Below are 19,036 nucleotides of genomic sequence, written 5' to 3' on the forward strand. Positions count from 1 at the left end.
AATTCTCATTTTCACTCTTATTTATGATTAATTCGATAGTAATTTAGAAATAAAGTGTTAATTTTGAAGTAAAGACATTTTATATAGTCTTAATAGTTTCCTATTTGTCTAAAATACTTGAGAACAAATACTTCATGCTCATTTGTATTTGATTCTTATTGATTATAGTGAATTAGGAATCTGTGAATAGAACATGTTTTTATATTTTTTATATATTTCCTGAGTTTTAGTTTTTAGAACTCAATCATGCCCTAATTTTGTAGCTCTCTTGCTATTACTATTTTGTTGACAGTAATGAGATGAATCACTAGTCCAGTCAATGCATTTGTACGATAGTAATTACCCACAAAAGAGTTGCAAGTCTTCACAGGCCCACATCTGGGAAAAATTGACCTGATTCCCTCATCGAAATCCCATATTGGGGAAGGAAAAAAACGTAAAAACTTGGAAAAATTTATTATAGTCCTGTTCAGTTGTACATTTTAATCATCCGACGTGCTTAATTTGACCGTTCAATTACTTTTATGATAAAAAAAACGCTGATCTGTAACATTGATATGAATTCAGCATTCAACAAGCGTCGTGTTATTGTTTAAAAAAAAAAAACAGTACAATATTTTTCAAAAGTCAAGATTTGTGCTTACGTCAAATCCGGTTGACTTTCATGCCCCAGAAGTAATTATTGAAGGCGGAAGTTGACGCCGCTGCCATTGGAGCTGGATACAATGGCGGGGGATTCTTCAACTGAGCTTCTCTTTTTAGACACGTTTAAACACCAAAGCGCCGAGGTAACCTAACGTGTTATTTTATTCCAACCGCAGAGTTGTATGCATTTAATAGGTGTCTTGTTTGTATCATACATTTTTTAAAAAGCCAAACGCAGGTTCACTTGCTAGCGTGCTAACGTTAGCATCATCTACGGAAAAGAGACAGTTAACATTGATTCACGGAGTAATTCTGTTTTGTGTATATTTCGGTGTAATTTATCTTTATATGCAATTTGATAATAGTTGGACATTGCGTTCTGCTGAATCTTGGCTTTGTTTACCTCCGATCCGATCTGTTGAGGCGAGCCAGTGTGTGTCTGTCATAGTTGCATCCAATTGTAAACATTTGTCATCCCATTTCTTTGTCCGTTCACACGCAGTTTACCAATGTGGACGTGGTGCGCTTTCCTTGCGTGGCGCTGATTACAGAAATCCGAGTAATTCCTCCCGGAATAAAAGCCCACAGCAATTTGCCTGACAGCAGAGCATGCGGGTAAGACATCTGATGAATAGCTCACGATCACCAACACACTCGGGTTAAATCCCATTTCTTTTTGTGCAACCTCTTCTGTCCTCATTGCTTTGGTTACATACTAGTTCTCTCCGCCCGTGATGCCCTCAAGGACCAAGTGGAGGAGTGAGGAAGGACAAATGTTTGGAGAAATCAGATGTTTGCGCTTCAATAACATCATTTTCTGTGGAAGTCAATTACAGATTGTCATTTCACTGACGTGCACCACAAGTCACTCATCTGTGGCTGAATAATTACTATGACAACATCTCATCTCCGTGTTTAGATGGGTTGCACCAGTATGGGTGTCAGTTTTGATACTGTACATTCGTAGAGTTTTTAGTGTCATTAAAGTACTACCGAAAATAGCTACCGATACTACAACACAAGCCTGACATACCTCTGATGTGTTCACATTTCGAGACAAATTTTCACAGAAAAAAAATACGTTTCCAATAAGACTTGGAATTTATTCTCTGTCTTGCGTGGTGTTACACAAATACACACGGCCGATGGACCGCTGAGTTTTTTTCACAAATGTAGAGCTTTCAGCAAAAGCATACAGTACTTGGACAGTTGAACTACTTTTGGGGTTAATTAGAGGCACTTTAAATGATGACGTGTACTGACGTTGTTTTTTTTTTGTTTGTTTTTTAACAAGTTTGCATGTGATTAGGTAATACCGAACACCAGCCCACTTGTGCAAATAAAAAAAAACAAAAAAAAACTTTGGTTTTGTTTCTCTCCAAAAGATTTTTTTTTTTCCCCCAATTGAGCTGCACCCGGTATAGGTCACTTTAATAGTAGGAAATGTTTTGAAATTATTTTCTTTGTGTCTGTCAAACTATATCACAAATATTGTGTGCATTCTTGAAATTAATATGACTGCTGCGAACGTCTTGATGAGTAAGAAATGATACATAAAAGATACTCCTCCATTTCACCGAGTGTGTGTTTGTCTGTCTAGCGAGACGTCCCCTCACGCCTTCCAGTTGGAGCTGTTCTTCAAAAACGTTCCCAAACCCAACTGCCCCACCTTCAACAGACTTGGCAGGTGAGGATGCCATTCTTTCTCTCTGCCGCCGCCCTCTCCGATTTTGTGTTTTTTCTCTATCCTTGTGAGGCTCTCCTCTTTCCACATCTGTATTTCCTGGGTAGATCCCCAAAGTGCCTTAAGATGCACATGTCTGTCTGACCTGTAGAACCAGTCATGGTAGCATCCAAGCCCAGTTTGTCAGAGGCCAGTGGGGTGTGTGTGTGCGCACCCACCCATCTTCAGGCGTCTTTGTTCCCGTTTTGGATAACTGGTCTCACCTGAAACTCGGCCCCACCCATGCTATAGTTGAGAGTGACACAGCACACAGCAGTGGTCCCAGGAGGAGAACCGATTAAGTTAATTTTTTATGTATTTTTTAAATCCCATGACTTTAAAAGGGCTGTAAGGGAGTTGCACCGGAATTTGAGTCAATATCAATCACATTTGTTGTTCAATCGTAAATTTGACGCATCTGAGTTATTAATTATCCTTGGAGGAGTACTTTTATGACTATTTTTGGTAGATGTTCTTGTTGGCACTGAGAATTAAAGTGATAAGCACCCAATAATTATGGCATCCACGCAAGTGAATATCACTGACGGGTACCGCTCAGAGACAACACTTTTGCTCTTGGCGTTTTAATGGAGGAGGAGAGAGACGAATAATAACCTTGGTGTTATTGGACACCACCCATGTTTTCTCAGTAAAAGCCTGCACTACTACTTAAGAAATGTTGTATGAGTGACACATTTTCAGAGAATGAACAATTCAGTATTTGCACGTGGTCCTGTTACGGTGTGTGGAATGACAGTGTTCATATTAATATGTCGCTTTCTAAAATCCGTCTTACACATATGACGTAGTGTGCAGAATATTTTGTTTGCGAGCTGATATACTCTGGAGTGGCGCATTCTAATTTATGGCAACTATGAACAGATAATTGTAGATATCCTGTCTTTATTTTTGCCCTCAGTCTGGAGTATGACGAGAACAAGTCGATTGTCTTCAGGCCCAGTGGCAAGGTGAGCCGAAATAGAATGTGAACACACCCCAGTTAAAATAGCAGGTTTTTCTGTTGTAATCATTATATTTTGTGTGTAACTTATAACCTGTAATTCAGCTGCATTAAGTTAGTTGTGAATGAAAGGTGTTTTTTTTTTTTTTTTTTTCACCTTTCTAGCAGACCTCTGATGTTGTTGGGTTAAACCAGTATTTAGCATTATTCATACATCCCTCTTCCTAGATGTGAAAAATGTTCATATCAGGATTGTCGTCAAATGTCCAACATATGACCTTAAACATGTTTGCGCATGTGTGAAGATCAACACAGATGGCCTGGTGCTGCGTGGCTGGTACACCACTCTGACCTTGGCCGTGTACGGGTCAGCAGAGCGTTCGCATGGACATGAGCAAGGGTCGCCCCCACCGCCGCCTCCCCCACCCCCTCAACAGCCATGCGGCCCCAAAAGACTTGTAAAACAAGGTCGGCATCAGTCCAACGAAAAGCCAGCGATCAAAGTTTGAGTACATGTCCGCTGACAGTGCTCATTGTTTTACTATTTAGAGTGGGAAAATGATGACCAGTTCAATGGGAGCCCCCCCAGACCTGCACCCCGAGGCCCTCGCACTCCACCGGGGCCCCCGCCCCCTGATGATGACGATGAGGAGCAAGTCCAAGTTCCGGGAGCGAGCAGTGAGTAATATAACTTCCTTACTCACTTCTAATAGTGTTCAGCATCAACAAAATCATTTTGTCTTTGTTGGGGCCCCTTTGTTCATAATGATAATGTCATTGTGTTATTAGTGACGAGCAAAACATGTCTCTCTGATAAATTATGACGTTGTTTTTTTCTTGACGGGACATAAATGTTATCCCGGAGCTATCATAGTTTGGCTGCTTACTCAGGAAGCCCGGAAAGCTGTTTTCACATTTGGTTATGCGATGCTCTGCATAAAGTGGATTATGGATTTCGTTGGACTTTCGCCCTCCATTGCTGTTTCAGGGGATATCCCCTCACGCTGGTCGTAGTGGGAGAGACTGAATAAAACGTGCTCCAATCTGCATTAGCCTCCCACAGGATCCTTGACAGGCTTTTTTTTTTTCGTTTGTTTGTTTTGCATATAAATATTGTAAATATTTGATAAGAGTAACTACTGCACTAGACATCTTGAAGTCCTTTATGTCCCTTTTTTTTTTGAGAAGTGTTTACCATCTGTTGAGCTCCACAGAAGTACAAGTACTAAAAATATGTGATATCGTTTCATGTCTTACTCTGAGGTATCATAGTCCTCTTTCGTGCTGTCAATATGGTGTATTTTCACACATTGTAGGTGGGCCTGGAATGTATCCAAAAAAAATGGCGGATTGATGTAATACTTGACCTTTCCTGCAGTGTCCTTTGAAAACAGACCCCCTCTTGTTTTCCAACTGTTGTCATCTTGACTGCGATCGACAGTGGGCATGGTCAAAGACGAGCCACGCGAGGACTACCTGGAGGCCGTGTCGCCCGAGAGGTCGCTGGCCGCGGACGAGGCGTACTCCGACGCTGAGCAAGAGGAAGCTGAGGACGAGGAGGAGGAGCAAGAGCAGGACGACGACGCGCGGACGGAGGGGAGCGCTCCGGAGGAAGAGGAAGAAGAAGAAGATGAGGGTGAGGACGAGGAGATGGAGGAAGGTAGGGTGATGTTTGGTGGGAGACATTCACTCTCCAATCTCAAATGGACACAAAATTCCAAACCTTTTAGAAATACGCTATCTCCCGTTCACAAGTTCACTGAACTTGTGAGGGTTGCACGAACTGGGTCCATTTGGGATTGAGTGGAAAAAAAGATGGATTTGCTATGGCATGCTGCCTCATCAGATCAACCATGATCTTACGCCTACCAGTAAAGGTGGACCTCATTCCAGCTGTCATCGTGTTCTGCATGCTTAACTGGTCCTGCATGTTTGGGAGTTCTGCTGCCATCAGGTCCGTCTATGGCTGTGTTCGCATTCATCCCGTCTACTACATTAAGGGCGATGGACGCTTGCAAGGGCCACCTAGAAATTACTCGTCTTTTCATTGTTTAACACAAACCAATTCATTTACAGTATATGGATAAAAAAAAAAAAGCCAAACTGTGTGTGTGTGTGTGTGTGTGTGTGTGTGTTTTTGTAAATATATACAGAAAGAAAAAAACAATACCTTTTTGGGGTTTGGGGTTGGAAAATGGGCCTGTATCCTCCAAGAACAGAACTGCCCCTGTACTGTGCTGTAGAATTCCATTTCTGAGAGCGATCTGTGCTAAGATGCTTTTGAGATGGAGCACAAAGTGGAGCAAAAAGTGCCGATTCGCACTATGTGCTCCGTTAAATTAATTGTCTTTATTCATTACTGCATAATGCATCGACGTTTTGTGACTATTTTGGGGGAACACAGGACAAGGAAGTAAGAGGTGAGAACATACATCATGTCCTGTCTTGCCATTCAGTATAGAAAGTAAGTAGTTCAATGCACCCATGTTAGGATGTGCCAAGGGCCGTTCCAAATTGTGGGCATGGCGCAAATGTCCCTCTGGCCTTAGATCGGAGAGCAGTCCTGAGAAGGGTTGCGTCAGGAAGGGCATCCGGCGTAAAAAATTGTGCTAAGAGATGACACGCTGTGGCGACCCCGAAAGGGACAAGCCGAAAGGAAAACAACAGCACTACTTTGTGTCTTTCATAGTGAGCTCGCCATTTGTAGTTCTGTTCTAATAAGTAGTGAGGTTAGGTTACGCCCGGCGTAGTGGGTCACTCGCTGGGTCTTGAAAAGTAGTGAATACCGGATGGTCACTATAAAAGCAATTTATCCCATGATACATAAGAAATACGAAACACGTCACTGCATGGATGGAATTAGTGTTTTGCTTGTATTAATTTTGTAAAATACACTTCAACATTATTATAAAGTATTTTTTTCAATACAGTATGACATAAGATCCACCAACTCGCGTCCGTCGAGTACGTTGTAATTATGCGACAGTGATGTTTAAATTAACTGTACACCAATTAATATTTGAAAAATAATTTTTTGGACTGGTGAAGGAAGCATCAAAATAAGATAAGATTAAAATGGAGATTTATGTACTATGTAGTCCTCTATAGCGGCGGCACGGTGGTCCGAGTGGTGAGATCATATGCGCTACAGTTCTGAGGATCGGGATTCAAATTCCGGGCCGGCCTGCGTGGAGTTTGCATGTTCTCCCTAAGCCTGCTTGGGTTTTCTCAGGCACTTGGTTTCCTCCCACATCCCAAAAACACATGTATTCATTGGAGACTCTAAATTGCCATAAGGTATGATTGTGAGTGGAACTGTTGTTTGTCTCTATGTGCCCTGCGATTGGCTGGCATCCAGTTGAGGGTGTCAGTCGTTCCACGGTAGAAAACAACTCCCTATGTAATGATTCAGGATTCGGAGAGGAGTGAATGATTGTGAACGCAGCCTTTGTATTCTTAAACAAGAATGGAAGACTACGTTAGTAAACAACTTCTTGCTCTAACTCCCTTTTTGCATCTGTGATTATAGAATACAATTATTACAACGCAGTTGATACATTTTCTGCTGACGGTCCTGTTCGGTGTCGTTTTTAAAAAAATTGATAAATTGATTTATTTTGGACTAGGTGATGACGGCTACGAACAGATTTCGAGTGATGAAGACGACCTGGATAACGGCGCCTTCAAGCTGCCCTCCTTTGACATGGACTACACTCCTGAGGACCTGGCATCCGTGCCGCCGGTCCAGTTCGACCCGTACGAACGAGAACTCCGACCGCTTGTCTACTTCACCCCGCCGTACAAAACGCATTTCGACAGCCAACTTGAAAAGCCCAGTGCGGAGAAGAGCAAAGACTCCAGTTGCCCGGAGGAAGCAGCGGGTGGAGAGACTGCCGATGGGGCTGCGCAGGTAAAAGAGCTGCTGGGAAGCATCGGGGAAGACAGAGATGTCCGCTGGGTCACTGCCTTGGAAGAAGTATCAGGACTGCTCGCCAAGGATTCGGCTTGCCTCATTAAACAGGCCGAGTGCACGGCCTTGGAAGAGCACGTCGGTATTTTAGCCCGGTGGGCTCTCCAAGCACTAAGCATGGAGATTGCCCTCACACAACCGATCGCCCTCAACCTCAGACAACTGAAAGCCGGTGCCAAGTTAGCGTCGTACCTCGCGGAGTGTCCGCAGGGCCTGAAGGTGCTACTGCGCGACGGGGCTCTGGATGTGCTGTTGGAGCTTCTCCATAGGGACCACGTCTCCTCCACGTTGAAACTGAGTCTTCTCAGGGCACTTGATGCTCTGATCAGTTCTCCAGTCGGGGTAGAGGCTTTCCTCAACGCTGGCAAGTCGGAGAAGAGTGGTTATCAGGTTCGCACCAATTTTACCTTCTAAATACGTCTTTAAACCAGGGATGGGCTGTACACGAGTTGTCCAACAATGATGATAGAAGCCTCTCGGATCTGCAGGTAATTGCACAAGTCGGGAGGCTAAGCCAAAGGTCTGCAGTCTGAAAATGTTTGCCACTGAACACTCTTTGTGGCCCTTTTGTAAGTTTAATGTTAGCAGGGAGTGCGCGTTGAGCCGCTGACAACCTCGTATTACGTCGCTAAAATCAATTAATTGTCTGCCCTTACTTTACGTGCTCATTTTCAGGAGAAAAAAAAAAAAAAAGTGCCTGGTTTTCCCTCCATTTCACATTCTTGTCCTTCACAGCGTTTGGTGCAGCTCTTCCTGCGTGATGAGACGGTGAGGGTCATAACTGCCGGCAATGCCATCCTTCAGAAAAGTCACATGTTTGAGATACTGCTCGACCTTCGGCGTACAGCAGCAGCATGGAGCGAGCCGCAGCAGGTACACGCGCACACAATCCGTTGAGTACTGTTTTGAATTTTGTTACCCTTACTGTCAAAGATGCGATGCAAATTATCCTTTAATGCGCAATGCACTGATTACGTATTCATTTAATTTGACATTTTTGCTCTACATTTTCAAATTGAGTTTCAACTTGAGCAGATTATTACATCACCTAAAAATAATCGCATTACCCAATTTGATTGAGAAGTTTACATATTTCTTCGATTGTGCAAGTGGTGCAGATGCTACTCAGGAACAGTGCCTAGTATCGGTCAACCGCTGATGTGCAGATGGTGCAGCGTGTTGTGACTACTACAGTGAGTGCACGAGCAATCTATAATAAATAATAATGATTGGCCCGGCGGAATATGACAACGCGCTCGAGACAAAAAATTGGCAGCATGTTGCAGTTGAAGTGTAAGTTACCTGCTTAAGAAGTTAGTTGCAAGCGGGAAGAAACGGGTGGAATGCCTCCTAGTTTTGGTTTGCGTTGTTCGGTAGCGGCTACCCGAGGGAAGGAGCTGGAAGACCTGCCGGCCGTGATCTGGAGGGTTATTCCTGCAATGTCTTAGTTTGGGTGGTGTGCAATTCCTTGAGGGTGGGTAGGGAGCTCCTTTGAGACTGAAATTCGCCTGGAAATTCAACGCTTCTAAGCTATGTAACATCTTATTTCAAACTTTTTTTTTTTTTTTTTTTAAATCCTTTAAAGTACTTTTTTTTTCCATTTTTTTTTTCTTCTAAAGTACAGTATATAAGTTTTTTTTTCTTTTACAGTAAGTAGAGTTGAGTTGCATTTGGTGGTAATTGGCGAGCTAAATATTATTTGAGGTGGTACTTGCTTTCAAACATTTGAGAACCACTGGCTAGACGCATTATGACCATTTTGGCAAAAATTGTCAACGATCACTTTTCAGGAGGAGCTTGAGGATGTTGACAGCACCATGGAGGAGGAGCCAGCCCTCAGTTCCTCTGCTGTGAGCGAAGCCGAGCTCGATCGCTCGGTGGGTACCCTGGAGGAGTTGTATCAGCTCCTGGAGACGGCCCCTCACTGCATGGTGCAGCCCCCAGGAAAAGCCTTTCCAACTTCTGTGAGGATTACGGGACCGCAGGAGAGGGATGACCCGTACCCGACACTTTACAGGTACACATTGATACACACTTGAGTTCCCAAGTGTATAAACCTCACTTATCCCCCAAGCTTGACTCAACTCTTCATCTCCAGGTACTTGCACGCCTGCCATTTCTTGGAGAGCACCTCAGTGGTGCTTTCTGCAGCAGCGGCGGCCGGACACTTGGGCGTTATCCAAGCCGTGAGGGAGCTCCTTCGCTTCCTGTCGCTCACGCAGTCGGGTCTGCTCTTCCTTCTCGCCCAACCCGCTCCCACCAACTTACTCTTGCGCCTCCTCGCGTCTGTGGCCGAGAACGACGCGGAGGAGTTGGCCCTCCCGGGAGGAGAGGGCGCTCTCAGCGGGCCCGGCTTTGGTGAAGAGGGCTTCGGCGTGTGGCTCATGCAGGCCCTGCATACTCTTCAGGGGGTCTCGGAGCTGATGAACCACGTGACCTCAGGAGGAGACGGAGACGTGGGCTTGGATGAAGGTGACAATCCGGAGGTCCTGGCCATGCTCCATTCGCTCTATCTCATCACCTTCACGGCGACTGGCCGCAGTGCTGTAGTACACGTGTTGAGTTTGGACAACAACTTGTCCTGTCTTGTCACACTCTTACAGCACTACAGCAAGGAAGGACAAGGGTGAGACTCTCTTCTCTGTCTTCAATATCACCCAACTCCACTTTTTACTCATGTGAAGTGTCAAAATATGCTTCTTTTTTTGGTTTTTTTTTTAAAGTGAAGCCAAGACTCGCAAGGCTGTGACGTATAACTACGCATGCATGCTTGTCTTACTGGTGGTGCAAAGCTCAAATGAACTGCGGATGATGGAGCAGTACGCTGCTCCGCTGCTCTCTGTAGCCAAGGTTGACGACGCCAATGCCAAGTTACAGGGTAAATCAAGCAAAGGCGTAAATGTGTTGGAAATATTTCTCGTGGTGGTGCGTCTTCACAATGATGCCTCCCATTGTTGTTTGTTAGAGCTGTGCAAATGGCTGGAGCCTTTGGAAAAACTACGCTTTGAGATTAGCAGCATCTCACCGCTTCTGGACTATGTCAAACAGGTATAAAAATAGTCTTTCAGTATCAAATATATCAAAACAATTACATTTGGCAGCACACTCCACTTAACACGCGATCAGTGTCTTCCAAGGCAACAAATTCGGCTAAATGATGTCATCTTACAACAAACACAAGAGTTATCTGCCGTGTCCTCTTGGTATGCAATGGTCCTGCTTACATGTCAGGACTGCTCAAAAATACGCCTGCATTGTTGCATATGTTAACGTCGAGGCTGCATAAAAGTAATAGTATTTCATTCTTGAGTGCGCTGTCTCATGTCTCCAGAATGTGGAAAACGTGCTGACTCCTGATGGAACTGGATTGGTCACCGCGCTCAGGGTGATCTGCCACATTGCCTGCCCCCAGCCTCTCGTTGGAGGTAAATGATGGAATGAAATTCTTCCGAGTTTGGCAAGTCCTGCACAGTGTTGCCTCAAACAGTTGCTGTCCTTCGATGAGACTAGTTGGTGGCTGTTTCCTCTCTCTTTATGATTGTCAGTTGTGGTCATCATTTTCTGTGCTACTTTTATATAAAAGTTGAGAGCAATGAAGAAGTTGTTCTTGAAAACTAAAGAACTATTATCATTTTAGACATTGCTCTGCACGCTTACATGTTGAAAGTGCCTTTCTGAACACCTTATCAAGAAACTGATGAACATACAATGGGGAAGTAACTTTTTTTCAGTCATCAATTCTGCAAGTTCTCTCACTTTAAAAATCATAGGTATACCTCACCGATGAGAGACAAAATAATGAGGGGAAAAAAATGAATTTAGCAGAAGTTGTGATGGAAAACAAGTATTTCTTCAATAACAAAAGTTAGTCTTAGTTCATCTTTTTTGGCCCACAATATGGAACGTATTAAAATGCTCATGCAAGTTTCTAGGAGACATACGGCCACTTTTTCAGTCATGTTATTGAACAAAAGAAAGTTACGATAAGCGCATTCATAGTCGAGCTTCCTTGGCCCACAACTGCCTGGCAAACCGCTAGCTAACAGCCAGCCGCTAACCTGGGACCTCAAGACCCGAGGCCGGTTCCTGCCTTTTAATAGCATATACACACACAAAGTCCCCGAGGTAATTATCTGGAACTTTACGATTGTGACCCCAAGTGGAGAAAAATAATAACTGGATCTCACATACACTTTGTTTTTGTATTATGTGACGGTATTGCTTCGTAATGCAATGTATCTAATTGAACGGTGCGAGTACTCTATTGCAAAAATATTTAATTGCTGTGACCCTCCCCCGTGTTTCTCCAGGTCAGCAAAGGGACCTGAAGTGGAGCCTTGCCTGTGTTCAGCTGTTCTCAGGCGAGGGTCTGGACACATGCGTGCGCGTCCTGCAGAAGCTGTGCAGCGTACTGCTGCAGCCGTGGCGTTTGCACGGCAACATGGGCCCCGTGCCGCAGCGCTGCATGATCCTCCACGTTTGCGTCAGCACGCTGAGGTTGTTGCGCACCATGCTGACTGAGCTGCTCCGCGGTGGCGCGTTCCAGTTCAGGGACACTCGAGTGGCCAACGTGTTGGTCATGCTCCACATGATCGTTTGTTCCATCCCTGCATCGGGACGACTGGATGGGGACGAAACCAGGATGCAGGCTCTTATTGTCGACGTCCTGCTTACTTTTACACAGGGTGTCAATGAAGAGGTGTGTGTGTGTGTGTGTGTGTGTGTGTGAGGTTTGGCAGACAAACTTTTGTCTGTTCATTACAAAATGTTAGTCATATAATCCTTTATTGTAATCGCGTTTGGAAATGATAGTTTTAGTTAGATTTGGAAAAAAATCGTCTTTTTCACTTCCCCCTTCTAAATCTGACACTTGTGATTGGCTTGCGCTGGTCGTGTGACGTTCCCCTCTGGTCTCATTTGTGACATATTTTTCCAACTATGACCATGAAGTGCTGCCTTTTGGGTCTATTCGTTTTTTTTTTTTTTTTTTTTTTAATTTTGACAAATTCAAACTAATACTTACACTTTTGGACAGTGTCCTCTTTATAATTATGTTGTTGTTTTTTTTTTTTTTTTACATATTCCTGGGCAGCGTCCCATTTTTGGGACATCATGATCACGCATTATATCCTTCAGTATATCAAAATATTTAAGTGTTTTAATCTGAAGCCACAATTTGCTATCAGGAGAGGATAACTCATTGGTCAAAGTTAGTAGTTGGATTTTTGGGATGAGATTATAAATTAGTAAAGTTATAAAACTTAACCTTAAACGAAAAAGAAATGTTATTTCCTTGATTGTGGCCTGTTAGGAGACTTTCATCTCAATAAGGCAAAAATTGCCACCCATGTCTTAATTTTTTCACATTTATCATAATGTCAGTATGGCACGGTATGATGGTTTTACTCATGCTCAAGACATATAATGCAACATTTTTCTTTGGTATTTACATTGCACCCCATTTTATTATTTGTGAAGAAGGACAAAGAAAGGGCAAACGTGAAGAGAATTGCCAACAAGTGAATTCCATTTTCAAGAGGGTAACTCGTAATTGTTTTTCCCAGGTGACGCATACAGAGGAGACGCTGGCGAGTAACACGTGGTCACTGATGTTGAAAGAGGTTTTGGTGTCATTACTCAAGGCCCCTGAAGGGCTCTTCTCGGGTCTTACCCTGTTGTCCGAGCTCCTGCCGTTGCCGCTTCCCATGCAAAGCACTCAGGTACCTGAGTTTGCCGCACAGGACTCTTTGTTACTTTTTCTGTTTTACGCTTCCCTGTCGTCGGTTCCTCAGGTGTTGTCAGTACAAGACGTTGCGGTGGCCTTGAACACAAGGAAGCTGTGGAGCATGCACATACGGGCGCAATGGAAAGTGTTCTCCGAGGCCTTGCAGTGCGTGTGCGTCACCAGCTGCGCCCCGCTCTTGGCCATCCTCAGGAGAGTTTGTCTTCAGCTGGCTGACCTGTCTTCACCCACTGCAACGCTCATCATGAAGACCTTGCTGGAGTTGCTGTCGGACGAGCTGCAGCCGTAAGTGACGGCCACAAGTGTGCGCTGCAGTCACTTTGTCAGACGTGATTTTGCCCTTTATAGGCGGATTTTCGTCTTTTTAAATTGCCTTGATCAAAAAAATGTACACATACTCCGTTTTTCCACAATATTCCGACCATAACCCGTGCCAGAATCCACACTCGTTCATATTCCGGTCTGACTTTTGCAAGCGAGGTGGAAGATAAGATACATGTCTGGTGATTGGTCGAATGTGTTCCTCCTGACCGATGAAAACGCTTGTACGCGAGGCAGATCACGGGGCCGTTTTCAAGCGAACGCGATGGCGAAGCTCAAGAGGAAAGACGCCTCTCGAGTGACAGAAATTGTTAGATGGGTCAAAAATAAGTTCCGATGGGATTGGACGGAACGAGAAGTAGTTGATACAGTTGGAAAGAAGGACGTTTCCACTCTGTTGAGCGACTTCATTCGCAAAATCGATCGACTACTCAATGACGAGGTGAGAGTTCCGAAGCCGTTACTTGTAAAAATGTCTACCATTCACCGATAACGACACGTGACGTTAATAATTGTCGTTTCAATCATTTACTAAAACAAATTGAAACGTTTTTGAATGGATACGATATTCACGCGATGAAAGCACGTTTGCATGCCATGGCGCAAATCTGAATTTCATTTAGTAATTTACTTAGTTGAATTTTTATTTGAGTTTGTAATTTTGGGGGCTAAAGTTATGCACCTAAATAATGAACAATCATATTGTGTACATTTGGAAAACAGAATAGCATTTATTTATAGATGTACTAAATAGACTTTATTCATCATGCAATTTATAAAACTTACACGTTCAAATTGCTGATCGTCCCTTGAGCACCCCACCCGGGCTATTTTTCAATCTTTTTTCATTCAGTCGAGTCGCACGTCTGCTTTGTAATGCCTCTAAATTGACCGAGGGAAAAAATCTTCCACCCGCAGGGCGGAGGGGAAACGTCCGTGCTGGGCCCAAGTATTGCGTCTGCTTTCCCTGACCGACGCGCTGGCGTCACAGAGAGCTTGCAAGTGTGCCATGCTTCACCTGCTTTCTGGGTCAGTGTCTGGAGACGAGCAACTGGCGGATCTTTTCCCCTTGCTGCTGCCTCTGCTGGTTCCTCCCGCCACCCACTCGTTACAGCAGCAGCATTGCAGCGAACTCATGGGAACAATATTACAGTCACTGTGTGACCAGGTAAGGAATGGAAACACAATAGGTGGTGTTTTTTTTATGCACTTTCTGACATGCCACAAAAAGCACTTGGATAATAGCCAAAACAGAAATTGGTGTCAAGGAAGTACCGATATGTTGTGGTGATACTTGGCTCAATCTGTATGTTTTTGCTCTGCTTTTCATCGATCAAATGCATTTTTTTTTTTTTTTTCAAACATTGCAAATGTTTTCTATCATACGGTGTTTTTGGCATCTTATTTTGGGTGAAATTGACTGTTTATTAGTACAGTATAGGAAGATGTAAACTATTTTTCAAGTCAGTTTACCGCAGGGTTGTTCCCTCCAACGTGCTGTCGTGCCATCTCCTCCAGGACATCTCTCTGGTGATATCTCAAGGGAGTGAAAGTTGCGTATCGGAGGTGGAGCAGCTGGCCAACGCGCTGCCGGGGCGGGAGATGATGTCGTCCATTTGCAACTCCTTGATGGAGGTTTTGGGCAATCGGGAAAGCAGCGCACCTCTTCTTCTCACCTGTATCAGGACTTTAACATTCCTCACAGAGCACGACTATGGACTTTACCACCTCAAAGTGTAAATGCCACTGCTGTTCCTTTCTCTCCTTGTCGTGGACTTCTGAACAGTTTTTTTTTTTTTTTTTTTTACCAGCATTGTTGCCACTTCCATGAATCTCTTTTAAATGTGGTACCATTTTTTTTTCTCAGGGCTCTGAAGAAACACAGTCCAGGTTTATTCTCGCTTCTGAAGAGATTAGCGCTTCCCTTCAACAAGGACTCTGCAGACCTGCTCTCAGCTTTGTTGGACTTCCTCCGACAGATTGTCAGCACAGAGCCAGTGGTGAGTCTCGGCTGAGATTTCCGGAGAAACCTAAAATGCGATACGACCCGCACAATTGACCTCCTTAACTTTTGAATGCTCATGTTCAAATGTTTCATTATGTCACGACTTTATGCGCAACTTTCTCTTCTCTAACACTTTGGATGGAAAGGCAGTGTTTGGGATTTGTTTAGCTTATTTGTGTATTCCAATGTTCCAGTGTCACGAGGAAGGCCAGGCATCCGTCGAGGAGTTGCCATTTGTTCCTCCTCCACGGTTGCTGAGTGCGTCTGAGATGAAGAATCTTCTGCAGTGGGAAAAGTCTGACTCTCATCCTATTCAGACGTTCGAGAAACAAATCAAGGTTCAAATTAGCGCACTTGTCGTCGTAGGATTCGTGCTAAAGAAATGTTGACGCTGATTGGTGTCCAAACACCGATTTGTTGGTTCCCTGCAGAAACTTTGTAAGGAGGATGATTCACTGGAGACGCTATTGGAGAGCGTGACGGTCCTGAGGCAAACGCTGGAGGCTGCTGCCGACGAGCCTCCTGCAGTTGACACCGAGCCCACTCTGCCGGCGCCCGAGACTCTCGCAATTCAGTTTAATCACAGGTGCCGCTGCTGATAATACGACAAACGGAGCTGTGCTTGTGCTTTTACTCTGCTTCAACCTCCCTTAACTAAACTGTTTTGTTTTTTTTCCTTTAAAATCTGCAGGACTGTTTATATTCTTTCCGAAGCACTTGATGAGCAACTCAAGGCTCTGTGGTTCTCTCCCTTCCAGACGGATGACATAGAGACTGAGCTCGACATGGTGGGTACTGCCTTTTTCCTACAACAGTGAGTCTCAATCACTGTGCACATTTGTATTTCCCCTGAAAGATCCTCAGGTGCACCCCAAGAGTGTATCCGGGTTGACGTTTTTTCTCTCTCTCATTTCATTGTAGAATAGAGTGAACCCTTGTAAAAATATTCAACAGTTGCAGTCATTATCCAAAATGATACTCTGGTGGTTATGGTACACTGTCGGTGTGCACGAGAATTAACGTAATTGTATGTGTGTCACAGGTGAAGGTGGATCTGGTGGGTTTGGCTCAGGAATGTTGTCCAGAACTGGACCTGAAGGCAGAACTGGAGCGCTCCTTCCTGTCCGAGCCCTCCTCGCCCGGTCACGCCAAGGCTCAAAAAGGCTTCCGGCTGGGGAGACACAAGCACGAGACCTTCATCACATCCAGGTAGCAAATCTATCTAATCACGTCTCTGCGGAACACTTTTTGCAGACTTCAATCCTGTTGACTGAACGATTCTGCATGCGTTCGTAGCGGTAAATCAGACTATGTGGAACCTGCGAAGAGAGCGCACATCATGGCTGCCCCGCGCGGCCGCGGAGGTCGCGGGGGCCTGGGACAGAACTTCTGCCGACCCCACGACATCTTCCGCCAGCGCAAACAAAACACTTCCCGTCCTCCCAGCATGCACGTGGATGACTTTGTGGCAGCTGAGTTTAAAGACATTACCACCCCGATTGGACTTTTGCCTCCTAAACGGCCCCTGAAAAGTTCCCCCAAGCTCCCCACGAGAGGACTTTTCACTGGTAACAGAGGGAGGGCCACCTTCCACAATCAGACGCGCTTTTTTACTCCACCGCAGCCCAAAACTGTTCTCCTCTCTGGTAAGCGCACCCGACGTGGTTTGATATCACGTTAGTCTGATTGGCCTGATACAGTCAGGCCCATAAGTACTGGCATTATTATTGATACAATTTTCATCTTTTTGGCTGTAAACACAACTGCAGTGGATTTCAAATGAAACCGGCAGGATGTGCATTCGTTGCAGACTTTCAACTGGAGTCTGACGGTATTTGCATCCAAATTATGTCAACACTGGCAGATTGAAAACGTTGCACATATGCCTCCCTCTTTTGAATGGGCGACTAAAACAAAGTAAGATTCATAAATCAAACTTTCACTTTTTAGTCCTCGTTTGCAAGTCCTTTGTATTACAGCCCCAAGTCTGGAACAAATTTTGCAACAGGTAGAACAATTTAATAACATCAGTAAAATAATTTTTTATGAATCCCCAGAGGACGGGATCTCGACAGTCTTTTTTTTTTTTTTTTTTTTTTTATAAAAACTTGAAAACTGATAGAGGGCGGTAAAAGGTTTTCGTTTCCACAGGTAACTACCCTCGCAGGGAGGGCGGCCGAGGTTCGTCCTGGAGCGCTCACGGAGGAGCGCAAGTCCCTGCCGTCACTCACAGAGGAACCTACAGTGAAGCTCGCGGAGGTCAAAGCAACTTCACGCGAGGACCTCTGCCCTCACGACAACTTCCTGCAAGTAAGGAATCAACACAAACACGCACATGCAATTGTACCGGCTGTATGGGTCATTTTCATCATCAACAGTAAAGACACACCCCACCCATTTTTTTATCCTTTTTTTTTTTTTTCCTGACCCAATTTTTATGAAGCCGTTTAACTTTTATAAAAAGAACTCAACTTCAATGGGTGGCCACCATTGCATCACTAATCTTTTGAAAATCGGACTTTAAGCTCGGCTGTTTTCAGCGTGGGCGACGCTTACTCCGAGGCAGCGTACAATTCAATTTGCTAAATTCCTTCTTTTGGAAACGTTCTCATCTGAAATTCCCAGACGCGTATCGTCTGGCTCCTCGAGACCGAGCGCCACGCGGCCGAGGCGGAACCGGGCTGTCGTGGCTTAGCGGCGGCGGCGGCGGAGGAGGCGGCAACGTGGGAGGCGGAAGCGGCGGCGGAGGAGGAGGAGGAGGAGGAGGCAGGGGGGGCTCCCAGCTGAGCAAGTTCAGCGGCGGGGGCGGGAGCGGCGCCGGGAGGGGCCGACACGTCCGCTCCTTCACGAGGTAAACGTTGACTGAAAAGCCTCTCGCGGCTCCAAACGGACCAATCGCGTTGTTTTATGCCATCGCCATGGAAATGTGTCCCTGGTGATCTCGTCGTCGTCGTCCAATGCAGATTTTCTCTTGTTGTTTTCTTATTATAAATTGTAAACTGAAAATAAAGTTCAGAGTATTTGAGTTTTTTTTTGTATTTTCGCATCGTTGACTGCTACACTGAAGCAAATTTAGAAGCTAAAAAGAAAAATAGAAGCTGTCTCAATGACAGCCTGATGATGTTTTTTTAGAAGTATAGCATTTTTTTTTTTCCAATTTAAGATAATTTTTTGGGGATGGGAGAAAGATGATTTAAGTCATGGAAGTCATAAATGTGGTCACGGAACAACTTTAACCAATAACTGAAGGCACAGCTAATTTTCACTTTGACAAAATTTGGCATTCATATTTTTTCTTTTCATTTAAATAATTGGATGATTTACTTATTGTAAATAAGATGAATACAATACTACTAAAACAAATAAAATATGAAATTGGTTGAAATGGAAATTGATTAACTCCATTATGAATATACAGTAAAATTAAAATTGACAGCTCAATGCGGGGCCTTGATAAAGTGTCGCATTATATCAAAACAAATCAAATTGATATAGCCCGTTTCATATAAGAGGTAACTCAGTGTGCTTACAGGCGTTTAAAAACAAAGAAAAAAAATGCTCAGAAACATTTACAACAAAGAGACAAATAAAAAAAAAAATACAGTTCAAAAAGATCATGTAAAATGCTTCACAAAGTGTGAGTCTTTTTTTTTTTTTTTTAAACTTGG

The 19,036-nt window shown here is 44.2% G+C and overlaps 1 protein-coding gene across 2 annotated transcripts; it reads left to right on the forward strand.

The window, feature by feature from the left end:
* Positions 1-653: 653 nt before the first annotated feature.
* Positions 654-18,393, forward strand: virma (vir like m6A methyltransferase associated). Of its 2 annotated transcripts, none has more exons than XM_061820784.1 (27): positions 654-788; positions 1,148-1,260; positions 2,246-2,332; positions 3,288-3,336; positions 3,635-3,797; positions 3,879-4,007; positions 4,771-4,989; positions 6,956-7,689; positions 8,035-8,172; positions 9,090-9,316; positions 9,398-9,925; positions 10,023-10,177; positions 10,265-10,347; positions 10,631-10,724; positions 11,610-11,998; positions 12,864-13,019; positions 13,092-13,327; positions 14,282-14,531; positions 14,882-15,099; positions 15,231-15,363; positions 15,563-15,706; positions 15,800-15,954; positions 16,060-16,156; positions 16,411-16,577; positions 16,665-17,014; positions 17,520-17,678; positions 17,994-18,393. In XM_061820784.1, exons 1-27 carry the CDS (start codon positions 726-728, stop codon positions 18,221-18,223), a joined length of 5,466 nt encoding a protein of 1,821 aa, XP_061676768.1. In that variant the 5' UTR covers positions 654-725; the 3' UTR covers positions 18,224-18,393. The 2 variants fall into 2 exon arrangements, with proteins under 2 accessions (XP_061676768.1, XP_061676769.1); XM_061820785.1 differs by having other exon boundaries at positions 4,771-4,965.
* Positions 18,394-19,036: the final 643 nt, after the last annotated feature.

The sequence above is a fragment of the Syngnathoides biaculeatus genome, chromosome 5 (assembly GCF_019802595.1).
Source record: "Syngnathoides biaculeatus isolate LvHL_M chromosome 5, ASM1980259v1, whole genome shotgun sequence".
In the NCBI taxonomy this organism is placed as follows: domain Eukaryota; kingdom Metazoa; phylum Chordata; class Actinopteri; order Syngnathiformes; family Syngnathidae; genus Syngnathoides; species Syngnathoides biaculeatus.